Source organism: Anser cygnoides, chromosome 1 (genome assembly GCF_040182565.1).
Source record: "Anser cygnoides isolate HZ-2024a breed goose chromosome 1, Taihu_goose_T2T_genome, whole genome shotgun sequence".
Taxonomy (NCBI): Eukaryota; Metazoa; Chordata; class Aves; order Anseriformes; family Anatidae; genus Anser; species Anser cygnoides.
This window is the reverse complement of record NC_089873.1, coordinates 65,780,646-65,803,366: the sequence shown is the minus strand read 5'-3', so window position 1 is coordinate 65,803,366 and position 22,721 is coordinate 65,780,646. Positions and strand designations below refer to the sequence as shown.

General features: G+C 35.8%; 1 protein-coding gene across 10 annotated transcripts in view; it reads right to left on the bottom strand.

Moving 5' to 3' along the window:
- The window catches only part of ERC1 (ELKS/RAB6-interacting/CAST family member 1), a 309,043-nt gene that overhangs the window by 200,299 nt on the left and 86,023 nt on the right, over window positions 1-22,721 (bottom strand). For all 10 annotated transcript variants that reach the window (XM_066990214.1, XM_066990218.1, XM_066990216.1 and 7 more), the window contains 2 exons: window positions 20,419-20,586; window positions 11,944-12,111 (listed from right to left, as the gene is read on the bottom strand). In XM_066990214.1, coding sequence (XP_066846315.1) covers window positions 11,944-12,111; window positions 20,419-20,586 — 336 coding nt within the window. The remainder of the gene's footprint in view (window positions 1-11,943; window positions 12,112-20,418; window positions 20,587-22,721) is intronic.

The following is a 22,721-nucleotide window of genomic DNA, read 5'->3' as shown; positions in this document are numbered from 1 at the left end:
TGCTTAGAAAAAATTACACATTAGCAATGAGTCACGTCCTTAGACGGCTGTAAAACAGTTAAATTTACTTAAGAAATTACTTCATTCTGAGGAGGTTTAATAATATCAATAGCCCAATCTACTCAGAAACAGTCTTTGTACTGTAAAAATCCTTCCATGGAGTGTTGGCCAATACAAGAGGGGTTTTTGAAGAGAGGGGCGCAGGAGGAGGCACTCTTTCTAACCCACAGATATTGGTTATATTGCAAAGCATACAGGTTTTAATATGAATGGACAATATTTAAAATGCAAATTAAATAACAAAAGTATATAAGCTGATCGTAAGAGATTTGTTTCAGCATTATCTGAGCCAAGTGGTTAAATTCATAATCCAAAAAAACACCTCTCTATCACTGTTTTATCTTAAAGCCTCACTTGGTGACCTCTTGTTTTTTCCAGTATTTATCAGCTAAGAACATGTATGCATTACCCACCAATATGAAGATTTCAAATTGGGTTGTTTGTTAGGACAATTCATTGTTTCCAACTTCAGGACAGTACTTTCATTCACCCATGTAATTTAATACTGAACAATGCTATCACAAATAGCAAAACAAATTCATTTAGACTCTGCTTCTCTTCTTCTCCTAAAACGAAACACTAAGCTTACGTATTACTCATTTATTTCACATGTGCTAAAATGTCACTTACACTGAGAACCATAATCAAAATCAGCTGGTAATTTATTTCACAATCTAATTATGAATGACATCCATTTTGTTGAAATCCTGGCCCAATCATGAAAAATAGCATCATGCTAATTTCCCTTTCAGCTGTGTCCTGACATTTTGAAGCAATGTCTGTGACTATGCTTTCTAAAGATTTCCTCCTAAGAGCCACCAAATACAAATACACTGGAAAAACAAACAAAGAAACAAGCTGAACAACAACAAAACCACAACCATTTGGGGGATGTTTGCTCATTCCTGTACCAAGTTCCAGGAAGGATTTTGCTGATATATGTGCAGATTTGATTTAGGAAAGTTCCTTACAGAAAAAAAAAATACAAATACTATAATTGGGAGAATTTTTATATTGATGGTATCCAAACATTCAAAATAAGGAAAACCAAAACTATGTCACTGTGGAAGAGTCTCTCCCTTTCTTACAAAAGGCTGATAAATCAAGGAAATCTTGGAACCAGTAAATGTTAGCATAGATCTTACATTCTGTTTTATAGGAAACAGAGTAAAACTAAGAAATTGTGACATTCCTTTTGGAGTAGGTCAAGCTTTACAAGGCTACATAATGCTTAAAAAATGTAAAGTGAAAAACTTAGTAAATTATGAATTAAACTTCTACACTTGAATAAACCCTAAGTGCAGTGTTTCATTGAGTATTATTGTCATATACTCTTCATTCTACGGCAATTTGATCTCTCATACTCAGAAATACTGATGCTATTTTCTTGATGTGCTTTAGACTTTGATTTTGGTTCTACATACAGTAAGGATACCGTAACTAGTGAAACACATCCACTTAGAAGTATAGTGCTACAAATCACATACTCATCACAGAAAAAAAAGGAATGGAGAGGCTTGACTTGCAATGGCACTGCAATAGCTAAGAACGGAAAATGGAGAGCAGAGAAGACAAACACTGAGGCAGACCAGTGGAAAGGATGGGAATATGGGGATTTAATGTTGACTAAAAGGAAATCCTCACAGCAAACTAAACTTCATTTTCATTTACATTATCATTAAGGATCACTCAAGCAATACAGCTCTATACCTTGAACAAAGATTTTAAATGAGACTTAGACAGTCAATTACACTGTCCAAATCACTGATTTATTAAAATGATCAAAGAAATACTGTAAGGTAAAACTGCCCTAAACCAGAGGGGAGAGCTCTGGAAGGATAGATATTTTTAACCCCATTGTTAAACATGTCCAATCCACTGTCATTATCCTGTGTCATTCTCCTTGAAAGGAAATACAATGATGAATAGGAAGGGAGGAGTAAGGTATTACTGTAAATACTAAACCCAAGAGTATGTATGTATATTTTGAGTATTTACCTATTATTGCTTTTATAGAATTACTTCAGAACACACAGTGACAGCTGACAAAAATATCAAACTCCCAAATAAAATTCTTTCATGGCCTGTGCTCCAAAGATGTATGAACCTAAGAACCCAATATATTAAATTAGTATCATCATTTGATCACATTGTTTTCCATTTTATACCACGGATTACTTTAGGCAAATCATCACTCTACTAAACCTAAAGGCTGGAAGAGTGATTCTCTTTATGCAGAAGTTCTGTGTTTAAAACCATGCTCTACTCATCTTTGCTTGAAGGTATGTAAGCCCTTCATCATGCAGAAGAGCATCCAAATTATCAACCTCATGTTGTTCTAGGACAACGCGATCTTAGTTGCTCCTCGTGACACTGCTCCATAGTGACCACATAGTGGAATGAAGTTTTCTTAACCTTTGCGTAAGTGAAGTCACAAGCTTGAAAGCTATTCATATACTTGTGCCTTATGACAGTCCTAATGACTGTATACATATTGAACAGACACCCAACTTAGAAGATTACCTAGCCTAGTGGATTCAAAACCCACTCTTGAAACCAGCAAATATTGATTTATACTGAAAAAATACTCCTGCCTTATTGTAGTGAAGATCATTAAGTTGGCTAGTTGTATCAGTAATGTCTGTTCCAGACGCAGCTCAGACAAACCCCTGAGGAGCAGAAAACGCCTGGACAGCAATTCAGCGGTGACCAAAGTGTTGGAAATTGTGAAGTCTTGCAACCCAGAGAGCAATGAAAAGCCGTGTGAGGAAGACTGATGTAAGCAACCTCAAAAAAGGCATACGCCCTTGCTTTTCCTGTCTCTTCAATCATAGGGAACTTTGTATTTGTCTAGCATGACAGGGAACACACCAACAAAGCTTATTAGCTTTATCTTGCCAGAAAAACTACACGTTTAATTTATAATGAAACCAAGAGGCCCCAAAGTTGGCTGTTTTCCCAGATCCCTTCAAGAAACCAGAATTTGTCAGTCCCACTACCTATGAGTAATGGTCTGTCTTGCCAATCAAGAGGTTATCTCAAGGCACAAGAAGGACATAATATTAAAATGCTCCTCTTTGAGGGATACTCAGAAAAAGATCCCTTCTGTATATGACAGATTTGCTGAATTGTGGTTTCAGTTTTTTGGAACACTGGAGCAGAGATAATACCAGAAACCCCACTGAGTTTTCTTGTAACATTGCTGGTGCTATCAATCTTATGTAACACTATTACAGCAATGCATATCAGTTGAAAACCCTACGTTAGCCAGCTACAACAGCTGAACTACAGAACCAAAATCATTAACCCCACAATCCTGTTTTCCTTCTCTCTTTGAAATTACCTATCTAAAAGGACAAGTGAATATTCATTATTAAAATAAAAAAGAAAAAAGGCAAGTATTCCAGTTACCAAAGGCAACAGGCAAGATTCTTTAATAACATCAGTATACGTCAAGAAAATGTTCTATACATTACTATATCTCGAAATAAGAAATTGGCTTGCTATCTTTCACACACATCAGCACAGCACCTGATTTTTGAAAAGAGTATTATCATTCATCTGGGAATACAGGTACATATGTTACATATGATCCAGATGTTTTTATATTTACCGTGGTATCACACGGTGCTCCAAGCAAAAGAGAGAGCATATATTAAAGAGAGGGTTATATAAAAATAAAGCAACATATGCTCCAATTACAAATTCTAATTTATAATATAACGAGACATAACATTTGTTGTGAATCCAGTGGGTTCCTCTAACATAGTTGCTGCATTGGCAACCATAACTATACACTAAAAATTACTGGATAACATAAAATGTGTTTTGTTTAAAACTGGTTTTTCAAATTTAAATTTTTCTTTCTGTGCTAGGTCAACATGCTCCAAATAATTTACTAAACAATCTCCAAAGTGCACATGAGTAAATTCACTTACAGATTTCACTACACTGAAGTTTAATAACAGATAGTTTTATTCAACTTTCAGAATTATTTTTAAAATGTGCATTTAAAAAACACACTTTTTGAGTTATTTTTCCAAATCCATGCAGTATTTATTTGGAATTCTCCATCCATCTTACATTTTAGGTGACTAGTAATAATACTTATTTAGGTTGTAATGATGGTGTTTTTCTGAATGATTCCACAAGGCAGCGTAAAAAGAACAGATCATGTAATCCTTGTGGCCAACATATCAAACATCATGGCCACTGCTGGTAAATTACCATTTTTAATGCTTTTTAAGAATAACCAGCCATAACATTATTTTTTCTTACAAATTTCTTAGAAGTCATACATGTATAAGTTAATAGGTGGCAAATTGCTTGAATAATGATTACAGAGTTAGGGTGATCCTACTGCAGCTGCTACACTTATGAACAGGTAATTGCAAGGAAAACAGCAGTAAATGCATGCATTCTAAGTTCATATATGAAAACCTAAATCTAAATAAATGAAGAGAGCATTATTTGGATAATTTTATATAAATATAATTCTATATAAATACTAACTGCCCTCTGATTCTTGAAAAAATTCCATGAGAAGCTTAAGTGCTCCGGAATAATTATGTGATATTCAAATATACTATTTCTGGTATACTGTAGAATCAAAGAATGTTTTGTTCTAATTTATATGAAAAAAATAAAACACCAAGAATAAAACTGATATACGTTGAGCCTGGAAACTGTATTCAGAAAGATTTTTGATGAGGCTACAGAAATAATATTCAAAAAGGAAACTGAATAGGCTCCAGGTTTCTCCCACTCTCCTGCATGATAAAATCACGATCTGTACACTGATAAAACATGAACTAGATGCTAGTGACTTGAAGAGGGGATCCACAAGAGTCCCAGATACAAAATTTATCTCTCAAGTAGAAGAGGAAACCAGACACCTGAGGGATTCTAGAAAGAACAGATATACTCTGCAGAGTGCAGTCTGCTATCTCCAGGATATAGTGCAGAATATCAGAGGCACAGTGGGAAAGATACATCTGTGGAAACACTGAGGTAGGAACTTGGCCAATGTGCCTTGTGCCATCCTGTTGGTTAGAAAGTCCTTTCTTACAAGACAAGTGTGTTTTGTTCACAAAGCTACTAACATCCATGCAATGTGATACAACATGGCCAGGTGCCAGAGTGTGCTAGAAGTTTATGTAGGTCTGGGAAGAGGGAGTAAGTATCTGGACTTGATAATAATATACCAACAGAATCCTTCCACTAGAACTAAACCATGCTCAGATCATTAACACTTTTCCTAATCAAAATTCTTAGAGCAAGGAATGACAAGAAAAGGCACAAGACGTTAGGAGGAGTACTACCAGCAGGTCAAGGAAGGTGACACTTCCCTCTACATTAGCACTGGTAAGGCCATACATGGAGCACTGTATACGTGTCACCCAACTCAGCTGTGAAACATCTGTTCCTTTGGAAACCAAAAGCCCTTAAAATGAGAATGCTGGAGTGCACCTCAAGCTACAACAAGACATCTGCCATGACTAATCTGGATTAGGCAAAAAGATCAGAAATATATTCCTTGCTGAGTCCCTGAAAAATACACCATCACCTCTACCAGCAACTGTAAACTAAGGATACCTGCCACTGAAAAAACTGTCTGAAGCTATGCTTGTAAACTTTCTAGGACCAATATTCCAAATCAGAAAGATATGTGTTATTACGTGGCTAAGAAATTATTTAAAAAGATCAAATCTCACGGGCTAAAGCCTTTCCTGAGAGGTATATGATATCTTGTTGACACTGAATCTGAAATGGTTTTAATAAACTCTAAGATCTTTTTGGTAATCAGACATCTTTAAACAAACTAAAAACCTACCCTAATAGACTCTTACTAGCTGCTGTATATTTAGAGAAAAATAACTAACAAACAAACAAACAAAAACCATCATGCCAGTTGAGCTGGGCTGCAACTGCTCAAAAGTCTCAGTGGATTCTCAGAGAAGTAGAAAGTGAAAAAATAAGGATAAGGGATCATATTTTCAAAGTGTTCGTGGCTCACTGTGAAATGAAAGTAAATTGCGTGTTGCATCCTCATTTCCCATGTGGAAATTAAACAACTAATCTCCCTGAATAGTGAAAATTAAGAAAACCCACAGGATCATTATGCTGAATTGGAACTCACAGAACGAAGACTCTCCAGTTGCCTTAGTTGCTTTCACTGCTACTACAATATTCTATCTAGTGATACTTTGATAGACATGAAGGACAAAAAGCTTGTCTAATTTTTGTTATTATTACCCTAACAGAAGATAATCCCATCCCACATGGTAAAACACTTCTAAGAGGGTGTTCCTGAAAAGAAAAGGGACTAAACCTCTTGGAAATTTCTAAAAGCCATACATTTGAAGTTTGCTGTGTTCAGCGATAACCAGCCAGCCTGTAACAGAAAGGTTGGAATGAAGGAAAAAGGAGCAGCAGAGGTCTGATATCCCTTCAGGGACATGGAGGGACAGGTCCCCTCATGACCCTCCAGGACACATCTTTGAGGTCACGACTGCCAGTTTTTATAAACAAGCTGGCACAAGCCTGTGGGGACTCTACGTCCTCTTTGTGGTAGTTGAAATCTCTAAATTGGGTTTGGAACCAGTTCAGTGGCATGCATGGAGACATAGTGTAAAATGAGCGGAAGAATGGCTTTTTCTGACAGAAAAATATTTATGGAAATACGCCCAATCCCTGCTTATTAAGACACATTATTCCTGAAGAAAAGTAACTATTTTATCAATCCTGTCTGAGCAGAGAACACATCAAATACTTCCATTCTGCCTCCCTGCAGAAGCTGGGCTGATTAGCAATCTAATATGATCTTGGAGCACTGTACAGTGCTCCTCCTTACATGCTCATAATTCAATCATGTAAAAAGCAGAGAATAAGCTTGCCCACAGGTATATTACCTAGGCAAAAAAATATCCAGTCTTAAATGAGAGGCCATATGATTACTCACTCTGTAAACATACATCTTTGATGGGACATTCTTTCTTTGTTCTTTTCTGTAGAGAAAGCAAAACCTGAAACTCATACACACACTGCAGGTTTGAACAGGTCATCAAGTGAAGTGTTAGTAAGACAGGATTTTTAAGCACTAAGTGTCATCTTAGAGAATCTGAAAGGCATATCTCAAATTCCACCCTACATTTTATTAGTTCTTAGAAAATCATATATTCATTCATCTGATAACCAACGTGAAGGCCACACCAGGGAAGACGAAACTACAATAAACTGAATTAAGGTTTGAAAATGTAGTTCCTTCTCTATGTTCTCTTGTCTCTTCAGAGTTGCATCAGAAGAGATGCTTGAGGAGGTGAATATACTTCATGGATGAGGGAATGGAAACAAAATTACCCTTAAAGTAAAAACACTGAACTTTAGAAGTTGTGAATACTAAACCAACTCTGTTCTTGCAGTAACTATGACCAATACTGATTTTAAACAACTGAGTTATAAATTCAATTTGCAGTCCTTCTCTCCTGCTACACAATATTTCTTATCATTAAGCATAAATATTTGTTTTGATTTCTAAGCTTTTTGAAAAGTAGACAGAATTTATTTTCCTCTGGGGAAAGACAATGCTTCTTACTCAAAAGAGCAGGAGGAATGCACCTGAAGTCTTCCTGAATACTGGCTAAACAAGTAACATCACCATAGCCACAAAAAAATCTGTGTTCTTCCTCTATTTTATCACAGGTCAATTACCACACTATGTGTATGGAGCTGCCAAAAAACACCCCTATGTTCAGACACTAGAACTTTATTTGCCTGCAGCTGCATTGCATAATGAAGGGAGTATTAACTACACTCCCAAAAACAAAACACGCCCCTCCACCAAGCAAAGGGTGAACAATTCACTGCTTTTATATATATATATATTTTTTTTCTTCATTGTAACTGTTATTTACCTTTTATCACAAATGATACTTCTCTAAAATGCTTTGATTAGAAAGCACTGACTTTTTTTTTCCTCACTCCTCTCCATTCTGGTCTACCAGCACTGACAGACAGATGTGGCAGAGAGAATAATGAAGAACAACTTAATCTTTTTCAGGTTCAGACTTGCTCAGAATGCTTCTCATTTTCTGATGTTTTCCCCTTATTTGGGTTTCTAACAACTGAAAATGAGATTTTATGCTAGATTTACTTTCAACGAATTAAAAAACAATAATCCCGAAGCTCTAAAAAGCAAAGATTTTTCACGAAATTTTCAGACATAAAGACCATTTCTGTAATGTCCAAATTTCTAGCATTTCTACTGTTTCTCTTGTTTCAAGTAAAGATGCTATCAACCACCTCCATTGTCGAAGCTTCCAGTTCTAGAAAGATTCCAGAACTGAAGATATGAAGCACGTGTTTTTCTCAGCAACCTGGAAAATGTATTTTGGTACCTACTGCGTATCAGTAGTGATGCCCATTGTCATGCTAATTTTTCAGATTTTTGTTGCTCATAATCTTCTTCTGTGTCTTTTATTTGATCGTTAATCAGCCAGTAAACATTACTTTCTTCATCTGGATTTCAGAGTGACCAAAAAGTATACTTTACTATATTAATAAAAGTGGCAAACTAGAATGATACTAACAGTTCATAAAACAAACCAGGCAATGGCCTATGTCAATGAATCCAAACGGAGACTCAATATTGAAGGGTGTATTTAAAATAATTTTTGTCTCAACAATGGAAATTGCAGAAATTTAGCACAATGCAATTTTGGACACCATACCAAAGTATTTCTTGTCAATATCATCAGAATAGGCGATTACACATCTAAAACAGCCACAGAAAATATAAAAATTAAGAACAAAAGTCCAAATGCCCAGCATAGCCATACATCATTTGGCTATGCCTATATTATTAGTAGAGGTGACCTATGTAATCTTAAAATAAAGTAAAAAACTTTTCCTAAATTGATGATATGTAAGTTTATGATTTTCCAATAAATATTTTTTCTTTGAACATTTTTATGATTTTAGTATTTGATACAATTTAATTTTTTTACCTAGCATTAAAAATATGTTAGAGTTCAAAATCTAGTTCATGAGAGCACACACTTCAAAACTATCCTCAATCTGAGCATATGCTGAAGGAAAAATAGTTGGTAAATTCTGATTAAGTAGTATCTATTAATCAAATACTTTATTTGGTTAAATTCCTTCAACATGCCAGCACCTGTACCCCATTCTTCCTCATAACTGCAAGTAGCAGTTTTATGCTGCTGCTGCTGCTTTCAGAAATCCACAGAAAAACATTTCTTAACACTATACAAGATGAATGCTTTTTTGTACCACACATCTTTCATAGTCATTCACTGTGTTCAGTTAAAATGCCTAAATACCACTTAAATCATGTTTGTAAACTTAAAATAAGCATTTAATAACAGATAACTACGCCAGTAGAAAGATCTGCTGCTACCAGATCATCCAGATCTTCAATTAAAAACCTGATCTTTCTGAAATTACCAGTTTATAATCAGAGGGACAAATAAAAAAACTACTGTTGTTGTATGGATGTGAATGTTTAAAGGCTACACATTTTTTAAAAGTAAATAAAATTCTGAACTGCCACTAGAAGATCTGAAAGCGCTTATATAAAGCATAAAAGAGGCTGTGCACTTCAATAAAAACATGTACTTAAGAAATGCAAAAAGGTAAAAAAAATAGAGGTTTTTTTCCTCTTTAAGAGATTAACATTCATATGAGAGGAGATACAGGCTTCTGAAGTTTCAGGCAGAGAGCTGACATAACTATTTGTAGAGTCAAAAAAAGGAGAGACACGTGTATCAGATCAAAATGAGACTTCAAAATTTTCTCTAGCACCTTAAAGTAACAGATTTTATGCAAGAAAGTGCAAAGAACAATCTATAGAAATTCCCAACTTAGTCTTAGATTTCAGGTCTGAAGTAACCAATTAAGAAATTCAGTTGAAAGTTTAAAGGACTGAATTTGTGCTCATTTACCTTGGACCATACAAACCAAAAATAAATTCCATATTGCATCACAAACCTCAGGTTCAAGGATTGTCAGCTGAATTCTCCATAAAAATATTCTAGGTTTGCTGATGATAGATACTGAAAACAATATCTTTGGATTTAAAAACCTAACAATTTAACAGTTCATGTTAAAGAAAATGATTCCAACAACTTGAAGGCTAAAGCAAATTCAAATCTGTGTGTGATTCTAGTTAGCAGCAGGAAAGAGATATTTTTCTATAGACAGGGTATATGTTTCTTTGTTTAAGAAGCTCACAGACAGGTTTTCAAAAACAGCTCAAATTACTTTTACAGTAATATTGTCCTTTGTTGAGCTATATAGGAAAACAAGAGCTCAAAAACTTCACATCTACAAGTTTGGGACCTCACTTTCTTATCTGGAGAGATCAAGTACTTTTACTTGAAAGCAGCGGCAAACAACCTCAAAAAACAGGGTAGCCACATGAAGAGGCAAGATGAAACTGTCTTAATAATTGTTAGAGTGGTTTCAAGAAGTACAAGTACAGAAAACGAGCAAAAATAGAACCTTCAGCACTGCTTAAGAATGAACCAATAAAAGATCATTCTAACGAGTTAAGTAGAACAAATAAGAAAAAAAGCCAACAATGTAAGAGTAAACGAAAGTAAAATAACCTTGCTGACATTTAACATTTACAAAAATGTCTGATTCCCTGCTTCTTGGTTAAGCATTCTGCTCAATCAATGTTTGGAGTGTGCATGACCAATTTTGAAAACAAAGAGAAAGTACAGTGCAAAAATTAGAAGTCTTTAAGTGTTCCACAAAGATGAAAAAAGTCAAAAAGCGAGACCATGAAGACTGGGAATAAGGCTGTTCTAGAATTATTAATAACACATATATGGCTAAACTCCATGGCTGAACTTCCATTCCCACGTGAAGTTTGCTGTAATGGAACTGATCATGACCTAAACGTTCATGATTTATAGCTACATACTCAAAGAAAAGGCATTGTCCAGGCTTGAGAAATTAATCAATATTCTGAACTATTAAAATTACAAGAACTCCATAGAATTGCTAAGGGTCTAGGAAAAAAAAAAAAAAAAGCACATTCAGAGCCTAATACACACATAACAAGATCCAAGAACATCTTATGTACAAATGCAAACAAAGAAAAAAATATTCCATAAACTAATATACATATACATATATATATATATACACACACACACATATATACACATATATATATATATGTATTCATTGCCCTAGGATTCAAAGTCCTTTAGGAAACCTCTCTAATTTCTGTGTCAGGATCTACATTTCTTTTTACCCAGACCTCCCTAGTTTCAAAGACAAGGTCTAGGTCTACATTTTCTTATCCAGAAAGTTATGTAGGATAGTCTGAACTCTGATTATCCTTTTCTACAAGTTCCTGAGAAGAATTAAGTATGATATAACAGCATTTCTAATGGAAGTTATACCTACTGAATTCTTCTGATTTTTTCTCAATAAATTACAGAGGAATAATCCTAATTGCTTCTACTGAGACAACCCTTCATTCATTTATTCACATACTGGTATCAGTCACACTGTACCCAATGCTTCACATCAGTGCAGCTTTAAGGTGGTTGGTGTGAAAGGATTGATTTTCCATAAGACATACCTCCTACAAATACTTCAGGCATTTTTTAACAGTGCAGTGGAACCAGAAGCAGCACCTGCACCCACTGAAAGGGAACATTTGCTTTGAATTTTTTTCTTTTTTCTTCAAAACTTTAAATTGAAATTCATCATTCACCATCTTCTCATTAAGTGAACAGACTGAATCACTAACATCCAAAATGTAAATTCTAGTTCAGACGTCTTGACAAGCTTAGGAATAAGGTTGTATCAAAGATGGGTATCTGACTTAGATGTCTACAATCTTACCTTCTTCTGAAGAACGTTAACTTTGCGTTCCTTCACCTCTAACATGTCCTTCAGGTCATGGATCTCTCCTGCTTGTGTCCCTTTCTCCTCTGCTATCTCCTGAATCTGCTTTGTCTTCTTATTTAACATAGTCTCCTTCTCTTCCAGACGTAAGCGTAATGCATCCACCTAGATTCAGACATGCAGAAATGGTTTGTTTAGCAATGAAGGAGAGAACTTTAAAAAAGATAAACTGCTCTTCCACAAGGAAGTGTGTGCTATCAAATTACAAATAGATAGGAGACAAAACACTGAAAAAATCACGTTTTAGTCCCCAGTTATATGACATTAATGTTCCTTCCTGAAGTATCTCGAACCATACCTCAGACATAGCTCAGTCTTACAGGATACAAGTCAGGCATTTTTCCCCCTCAAAGTAGAAGCCAGAAGAATACATTTCTTCTAAGCTGCAGAGGTTCTCTCATGCATAGGAAAATCAACCCTTTTATTTGAAAGATTACTAATGTTCAGAGATTTAAATGTTTGCTATTAGTACAAATAGTCACTTCATATTCCAGGTTTTAATCAAAGTATTAGCTCAGCCTGGAGGTAATGAAAACACAGGTCTGTGTGGCCACTTCAGATCAAAACATGGGAAGAGGGTTACTTTACAAGGGCTAAGAATATTTATTTTAAATAGTAATGAAGCAGTTTAAATATATTTTTTTCTGTAGGATGCAGCTTTGTATTAAAGACAAAATGGAACAAATGACATGCTACAGGATATTGTGAATGCAATTTGGACACACAAACATACTTAGAGTCTCGATAAACTTAGAAACACTCTCTGAGAATTCTGTGGTACCCTCAAACTTCAAAACTGCACATTGAGAAGCTTTTGCTTTTCCTTCTACAGTTCTCTTGCACAAATGAAACACAGAGCTCACAAGACAAAAGAAATGGGAGAAGGAATCAGAGCTACCCGAATATAAATTTGATGAGAAAAAAAAGGTCACCACAGAGCACAGACTAATCTCAAACACCATTGTAGAATACGAAATCCAACACCAGCAACCTGCTCAAGATAGCAAAAGAAACCCACTGACCCCTATCCACTCAGCATTCAGACAAAGCTCAAATCTGCCAGCTTGGCTGCTAATCTTATTTGACAGTATCAGATTTGGTTCCTGTTAGCTGAAGCCATTACAGGACATCAGTCACACAGAGTAAACAGTGTGATTACTGAATTTCTTGGTCCTTCTGCACAGTGGAGACATGAAGTGAAAAGACGACAAGGACAACTCCAGCTAGGGAAAGAGTTTAGGTAGTCACTTGCTTACGGCATTTTGAGCAACATTTAGTTTTAATGAGTTATTCTAACTCCACTTTATTTCAATTTGCTAATGGAAAAGTTGCCTCTAAGGCTCTATGTTTACAGTATGTTACGCCCACAAAAGCCATTGTTGTTTTGTCTGATTCTTTTTCCACAGAGCAACAAGTCCTTGCCAGAGGGGAAAAGAACTGCCCTGTTCTTTCAATCAGCACTGCAGTCCTGCTGCCACCTTGATGTCTGGAGCCTTCTCACTTACACATACGTTATTAAAAGCACATTCCTAACCTCTCACCCAGCAAGCAGTGCATGGAGTATATTTTGTAGTGATATTACAGTGACAGGTACTACCCAAATGTGATATATGGAATTGACACTGTTTGTAATGAAAAGTTTAGCAGGTGGAGCAGACTTTGCCTTCTTTTAAGAAACAGATTCAGAAATTGATGAGGTATGTCTTTCTCTGCATATACCTAATAGTAAAACTAATTGTCATTTTCATTCATACTTGAAGGGAAACTGAAAATCTCTCTCACAAGCATATCTACATACCCTCAACATTTGTGTTACAAAATATTTGAGACACTCCAGATGTCTACAGCAAAGTATTACATGAACACAGAACATCTGCAAACAGAAATTTATCCACAGAAAGCTTTCCATTTTCTGATTGATTATCCTCTTTGAACTCTATATTAGCTTATGGTTTGGGGTAAATTGCATTCCTGGTTTTATTTGTGTGAGGTCCCTGCCTAGGAAACCACAGAAAACACTCAGGAATATTTTCAAAGGCTGGCAGGATACACAGTCATCACCTTAACACTATTCCTGGCAGAACACTGCACTTGTTTATTCATGTCAACTCAGTTTATGTATGGCATCCTCCCACAGTGACAAGAATTGAGGTCTGTGGGAGTCAGGTGATGCCAACTTCAACAAAGTCAGCTTAAGATTTTCTCTGCACATGGAAACGACTAGGCAAACAGCTACTGAGGTGCTGACGCCCCTTCTCCTGACTTCTGTGTCCTGGATGGTGTTGTCTTAACCCAGACTTAACCCAACTGCTTTCACAGTAATAGTCTGCTATGTCTTTAATTACGCATGGCAAGTAAAATCTTACAGCACAGCTCAGGCAACTGCTAGTTCTTCGTATAACAACGTGCTTGCTAACTTGGCCTCCACATACCATCCAATTTTCCAAGAAGCTTGAGTAAAACAAGAACATTTCTGGCTGCCTTCAACACAATAGCCTTCCTAGACAGGCACCTCTTTTCAGCTGTGTACCATACATGAGATTTTTCAATTTCTTCCTTGTAAGAAGCATGTACGAAAAACGGTGTTAGGAGGCACAGAATCACAGAATTTTCCTGTAGCAGTAAACAATACTCTATGACTGTTCCTAATAGCCATATATAAAGCACGCAGAATTCTGAATTTCCAAGAAAAACTAGAACATTAGTAACTCCAATATTTACCAGAATTAACACAAGAAATTACATAATATTTAAACTAAATTTATTCTTAAGCCTTTTTTTTTTTCTTTTTTAATCTTGGGTTTTATAATTAGTCTTAACTTTAAGAAGCAAATAACCAATTTATAGCTTAGGGAAATCACCAAAATTTTCAAAAGTCCACAGAAATTTTCAGAAGTAACCAAGGAGCTTGAGACAACAGGACTTAGGTTCCACATATTTTTTCTTATTTTTCCCATCATCCCTAGCGTGCACCAGCAATCAGGCTATTATTGTGATGCTGGTGGTTTGCACTTGGGTTTGTGAAGATGTCAATGATGCCTAGAAAAAAACATACTTTACTCTGTTCCTGAGACTGACTCTTCACATCTGACTGCCATGTGATCAAACCATGGTTGAACCATTCATTTGGATCTGTGAACAAGATCTGCTCCATTCAGTCACATCAGAAGGTAGAATCTCCCAAACATTTTATCTAAGGCCTGATTTCTTTCTAATGGCAAAATTCAAAATATTTATTCTCTGTTGTTCTTACTATACTATTGGCAGCAAAAGAAACAGATAGAGTATCAATCCTGAAATGTGTTAAGAGCTTGCTCTGACTTCTAACAAGAGCCAGCTACTTTATAAGGCAGATGTTGAAGTAATTCTCTCCTATCTATGTCAGCACTCAGAATACAGAGATAATTGAGAAATGCACAAAGGAAGACATAAAAATATACTTGGTGTGTGAGGCAAAATGTTATTTTTATGCTGCCACGGATAATGCTATATAAAGTATCCAAATACCTGAAATGAATAATGACACTTTAGAAAGGATCACTTTTGTGATATTCTACTATTTGGTTTGTTTGAAAGACAGTAAACACAAAATGAGTTCAGCTGTTTCCCTGAGAGCATGGTCAGGAGTTAAATCTTAAAAGCTATGTTTACTGACTGATTTTGCATACTGTGGCAGTTCACAGGACTTGATTCTCAATTTTTGACATTGATTATCTTAATAATTAAATTACATTTGACTCTTCAACTTGCTATACCAATTGCAGCAACATCCATTCTGGCATGTAGAAGTGAATTCTTTATGAACATGCAGCTCCCAGTTACCTGGGCAACTAAGATGACATGAGTACCTCACAGAGCTGAGGTGCACACACTGGGCCGAGCCTGTATGGTACTTCCTAGGCCTCTAAGCTCAAGGCAGGACTGATGTACTTACTATTTTCAGGGCCTGCTCAGGTCAGAAAACAGTTCCAACTCTTCTTCCACAATCTCTAGTACATGGTATTAAATAAACACGGTGAACACAGTTTTGTGCGCTGGGAAAGTTTGCAGGTGTCTGCACAGGTCTTAATGGGGCCTGTGCTAACAAGTCTTGCTGGAGACACCCAGCTCCCATTCACACACACCTCATTAAATGTGATCCACTCTCTAAGTGCCTCTGGTTTGGGAGAGTCTACTACTATAATTCCAAAATGCCAGTAAAAGCCCCAGTAAAGTAAGAACTGCAGAGAATTCTGCGTTCTATTAAGACATTCAGAGCAAATAACGTATGTCCTGAGGACTGAATTCATTTTTCTATTGAATATAAATCTGAATTTACCATCTGGAATAGACCAAGCACAGTACCATGCCAGCATGGGCAGTATATAAATGGAAAGTTCTCACTGATTAATCTAACTTCCCATTGAAGTCACATACCTGCCAGCAATGAACTAAGCTAAAGGGCTCACTGGGACATAATACTAACTTTACATGGAAAAAAATCCAAAATAAATACTTACTTTTTGTTTTATTTACAAAAGGATTGTACACTTTTAGAGCTATTTTTAAAGGCTCCTTCAGAAAATGAAGAGTTAACCACAATATCCTCTCCACCCAATAGCCCTCAAGATAAACACACCACAAAATAGGACACTGTTCTTTGTAATTCTAGCAATGGCAGGTGTCAGATGCATTTTTGAGACATTTTACTAACATCTTTTCCTCATCTATCTGCAGTTTTCTTTAATAGAAGACTAACTGGCAAAGGCTCATGAAGGTATGCTCTTTTCCCTCAAAATGTTTACTTAAATACAACCTTAAAATATCTCTTCCCTGTAAGTATTTCTGCCAATATATGGCAGAGAATGTACCTCTCCTCATCCTCCTAATTTCCTCTAGGTGTCTAAAGAGAAGGTCTAGAGATATTTTAACACTGACTGCTGCTGTCAACAACTCAGTGAGGCCAAGCAGGATCTCATGCTCCTACCCTGCTGCTAGTGAAAATTATTTTATAGAAAGATACACTTTCCGAAACAGTTGCATCACAGGATGCAACAAACATCTCAACAGTGTACTTTATCAATGCGTTTCAATCTTATGCTTGAGGAGATCACTCCTGAAAACAGAAGAAAGGTAATGTGCATGATGATTTAATTGTCGAGCTTTTTGTCAGATACATCAGCAAGGATGAAAAAGATGTGATTATCTTTCAAAAAGTATAAATATCTTGAAATTACATAAAAATTCTCATGAACATAAATGGATAATTCTAAATATTCAACTTAACTCTGACACAAAGGAGTACTCTGATTAATCAACAGCACTTTTTGTGTGTTCAATCCATGCCAGATTGCTACATTTTACTATGGAAAACACACTAGGCTGTATTTGAACTACTCTTCTAGAGAAGTGATATCATTCACAACTCCATAATCCATTTACGTCTGTCATAGAGGCATCATTCTAAAACACTACTGTTAATGTTTTAATTCCACAGCATCTGCTTACTGAAAGACAAGGACAGGAAGACAGATAGAAAATCATCCGTCACTGTTACTGCAGTTATTTCAGTTAAGTTTCAGTTATGGTATCTGGAAGCAAAGTATGTGAATAACCTAAAAGCAGAGAGCAGAAAAACTCTCTTTTCAGGCACTTTTTATTATTAAAGGTGTTCTCATGTTTCAGAGAAAGTGAGATTTGGTTTTGCATTCTAGTGCTATATGAGAAACCCATTTGGAAGAAACCAGTGATGAATAGACATTATCAGCGATTACATAGTAATATAGCAAATTAGAGACTAGAACATAAGGATTTTCTACAGAAAAAAGAAAAAAAAACAAACAACAAACTACCGTGGCCTTCAGCTAAAATAACATCAAAATATTTTGAATAACTATCATGAGTGTCTATCAAGGGTATATAAAAACGTCTTTTTGTTTTTAAATAAGTTAAATTATGCACATTTTAGTTGAAGAAATACATTTACCTCCCGTAATAGCTGAAATAATGACAATAAATGTTAAGACGTGAACTTCGATAAAATCTACCAAAGCCTTTTAACTTGTTAAAAGTTAATTCTTGTGGGAACTTCATGTCATGAGCAGAAAAGTAGTGCTCTTTACTATATAGAAGGAAGAAGTTAAATGTTTTTCTAGCTTTGCAAGTTTGCCACAATACTCAGTGATTTATTTGTAATACTTTCAAACATTATAATGGATCAAAACCTACTATTTGTATTTTTTAATTGTTTGCTTACCTAATATCTACTTTCAATAATATTTTGAAAGGTAATTTCTATTCTTTTTTTATTTATTTTTTTCCTAAATAAACATATACAAATCTAGGGTACGTTCCTGACTAGCAAAAAAAATGAAGAAATTTAAAAAGAATTTTATGATTGTAAACTAACACATTTTCACAGTTATACCAACAAATACCAATGAACCTAGTTGCAAGTAATAATCTAAAAGTATCAATATAAAATAAAATAAAAACAAATGCAAAATTAAGGTTTCTAGCTTGTAGAATTAAACCACGACTAAAATGGTCATTTAAATTAACTCACTCTATTTCTGTTGCCAACAGGAAACTAGGAAGGAAAGGTTTGTTGTTGTTGTTGTTGTTTTTTATTTAATACACTTAAAAAATCATAGAATAATAGAATCATAGAATATCCTGAGTTGGAAGGGACCCATACGGATCATCTAGTCCAACTCTTGGCACTGCACAGGTCTGCCCAAAGTTTAGACCATATGAGTAAGTGCACAGTCCAATCACTTCTTAAATTCAGACAGGCTTGGTGCAGTGACTACTTCCCCGGGGAGCCTGTTCCAGTGTGCAACCACCCCCTCGGTGAAGAACCTCTTCCTGACGTCCAGCCTAAACTTCCCCTGCCTCAGCTTAACACCATTCCCACGGGTCCTATCACTGGTGTTTACAGTGAATAGGTCACCTGCCTCTCCACTCCCCTTCGCGAGGAAGCTGTAGACCACAACGAGGTCCCCCCTCAGCCTCCTCTTCTCCAGGCTGAACAGGCCCAGTTCAAAAAAAATAAACCAGAAAAGGTTTTGAGTGCATACTTTTCTCTTTTTGTTCCAGAGAATCTTAACAGCTCTCCATCTGCTATCTCCTCAGTCAATCCAAGTTATTTACCCATGTCAAGTTGTCTGTTAATAAAGTCAAGTTTAAACACAGACCTTCATTTTCGACTTGTGCTTAAAATTTAAAATTGCTGCCTGTTTGACCTGGAGATGATCTTTGTGGGGTCTCTTTGCATTTCTTTCCTTATGTCAGTTAAATTTAATACCTGAAGATATTCTCTTTCCTGTAAGACTTGCATCGCTTATTGATGTTATGTTATGACTTTTATAGATGCTTTTGTTATGACTTTATAGATGTAACTTACAACTTTCACTGTCATATCTACAACACTACTGTGTTAAAGGAATTACTATTTCTGCTCTTACATAAACCTGAGAACAATCAGAAAAGCCATCTTAGAACATCAAAGGACATTTGCTGCATAACTTGATTTCTGCAGACAGCTAAGGCCATGCGCATCCATAGAGTTACTGAATGTGGCTAAAGGAAAGCTACATGAGGGTAAAAAGTTCAAATAAATTCTCTCACACTCTTGTATTACAAAATCTTTCTGCCACCATTAGCCACAAAATTTCTGCATGCCTATTTCACAGCTCTTAGCTTTTTGCTATTTTAGCAGTAACAACCCAAAGATTTTTTGATGCATGACCGCCATCTTTTGGACTTCTCCTATCACTACAATTTTCCATGCCAGTGGATCGAAATGTTGTCTTCACTCAACATGTCATGCTTGTTTTTCAAGAATGCCCAGTAGTGTATATATTATACTTATTGCTCATTTGATATTTAAACATGCAGTCATCTTACACAATATGGGAATTTATTAAGAATTTGTTATCAGTTTTGAAAATATTATTCCTTTGTCTTTGAATATGCTTCGTAAATCATGAAAGCCCGTATTTCAGGTATAAGCACAGGTTCACATGCAAGAGTTCCCGTACATGTTGATAGTAGTAGTAAAGCCACAGGAAGTTGTATACTTCCTTTCTTTGATCTCTTTTAGCTACGAGATCACTGAAAATAAATCCCCCTAGCTCAGGCATTGCAACTTCCACTTTAGCTGTGCCTTGGAAAAATTATTAACTATATGTTAGAGGAGCATATTGTACAAGCATACATTCATCCACAGGTACATATGTTCACTTACACATACTTTCTTTACCATCAAAGCCCTGGCCAAGGGAACCCAAGCATGTAAGCAAAGAAACAATGTGCTCAAAACAAGCAGTATTGCATCATTATGGAATTGTATAACCTAAGCAAGAGGAAGAGAAATAATGCTCTTTATCTCTTGATCTGTAGAAAGTCAAAGTACAGAACTGCCCATTTTACCTCTGTTTGCAGAATGGCAGCTCTTTGCTCTTTAGCTGTCAGAGACTCTTTCAGGACTTCAATATGCTGCTTGCTGTCAGAGAACTGATTTGTGAGGGTCTCCAGCTTTGTCTGCAAGGCTAGCAGCTCTGTGTCTTTGCGTGACAGCTCCTGTTTTACCTGACCGATCTGAAAAAGAAAGAAAAGATGGGTAAAGTAAAAAATAATGATCAATTTGTATCATTGCTTCAAAAATAGTGATAAATTCACATAAGTAACAACAAACAGTATTATACCCTAAGCTTGTCTCAAATCATTTTAAAGCCTTCAGTTATCTTGAATGGAGAGCCAGCAAAAATTTGTGTCATGAGCAGATGGTACAAGGAGAAAGAGAGGAGAGCAATAACGTTTTTTTAATAGATGTTCTTTTTTAACAGAGTCAATCTATTCTTAGCCATCTTTCAAAGGCCTGACCAAAACCAGTTACTTAGCAGGGATAAGATTTTAATGAAGATGAAGCAAAACTGTAACAGCAATGTACCCTCATTCTGTAGCATCAGAAAAGATGAGATAGCTACAGGTTTCTCTTTAGAAGCATGACATTTGCTTTCAAATGTCAAACCATTGAGCTTTTCTATCCTCTCTGTCCATCCATCAATCCAGCCTCATGTTTACAAGGTATGTAAAGATACCTTTATTTTTCCCACTCTTTAGGAAACTAGGATTTCACTCTTCTAAGAAAAACCTTTAAATTTAGGAAAGATGCTTAAAGCAGATGCAGATATACTTCAAAACAACATAAAAACGATCAGAGGGCTGGAGCACCTCTTCTATGAACAAATGCTGAGAGCCTGGGCTGTTTAGCCTGGAGAAGGGAAGGCTCCAGGGAGACCTCACTGCAGCCTTTCAATACTATAAGAAAGATGTAGGGAGATTTTTAACTAGGGCCTGCAGTGACAATTTTAAAGCTAGAGAGGGAAGGTTTAGATTAGATATTGGGAAGAAATTCTTCCTTATCAGGGTGGTGAGGCACTGGCACAGGCTGCCCAGAGAAGCTGTGGCTGCCCCATTCCTGGAGGTGCTCAAGGCCAGGCTGGATGGGCCTTTGGGCAGGAAGGTATCCCTGCCCATGGCAAAGGGGGATGATCTTCTGGGAACCTTCCAACCCAAACTATTCTGTGATTCTGTTAAAACCATTTTCGAAACCACACGTTGCTGAGAGCAGTTTCCTACATTTAATTTAGTGAATTAAATCAGTATGGAAATTTATATTTATTTTAACACATGTAGGTTGGATTATCATTTAAAAATATAAACAGTATGAAATTTTAACAGTAAAGCACTAAGATGAGATGAAATCTCATTTTAAGCACAATCATCATTCAGGGCAATTTTGATGTAAACTTGGAGAAAGAGTATATGTTTTTAATTCAAGAGGATATGGAACTCTGAAGGTAGACTTTGTCCAAGTTTATAACCAACTTTCTGGTTTGTGTCTGATACATCTCGGAATAAAATATGAATGTGTTACTCTTGCATGTTATACAGTAGAGATGGGCATCTCTCTAAAAACTAAACAGTTTTGCCTTTTTTAACTTGAAAATTTTGTGATACTAAAAAAAAACAAACATCCACCTCAAAAGTATTAATTTTCAATGCTTTAAAACAAAAATTAAAGGACATCACAGACTAAAAGAATTGTCCAGGTCATCTTCCATTTTTGGGAATGTGTCAAGAACAAAAATAAATAGATATAAGCTATAAATTGTATTTTAAATCAAAATAAATGCAAGTACTACTAGAAATTACTGAAAGGCTTGGGTAAATGTGAATTTATCTTGACAACACTGTTTCAATAATGGACAATTCCTTAACAAAGAGTAATAAAATAGCAACAAAAGATTTCATCAAGGACTCCTGTATTCCAGTATGAAATGGCACATGGAAGAAGGGGAGAGGCAGAAGAAGGACATGTATCTCTTTAAAAAGAAAAAAAAAAAGTACAAAAATCAAAAAGCAACCCCATAAACTCTGTCTTTAAGATGGAATTATGTGAAGGAATATAAAGAATTTAGTTTAGAGAACTATTAGATAGTTGATTGTTTGTTTAATTCAGACATTACTAGATTGTTTTTTATACTTTTACTAAAAGCAAACATGTCCACAGAATGATTTCACCATCCATTTAAACAAGAGGATACAAAAGTATTGATGCTACCGGCACTACTTCTGCTGTCAGCTACTGACCAATACAACCAGTGGCACAGTGGAGCTAGGCACAGCAGAATAACTGGAACAATACAAACTATTTACTACTTGTTATG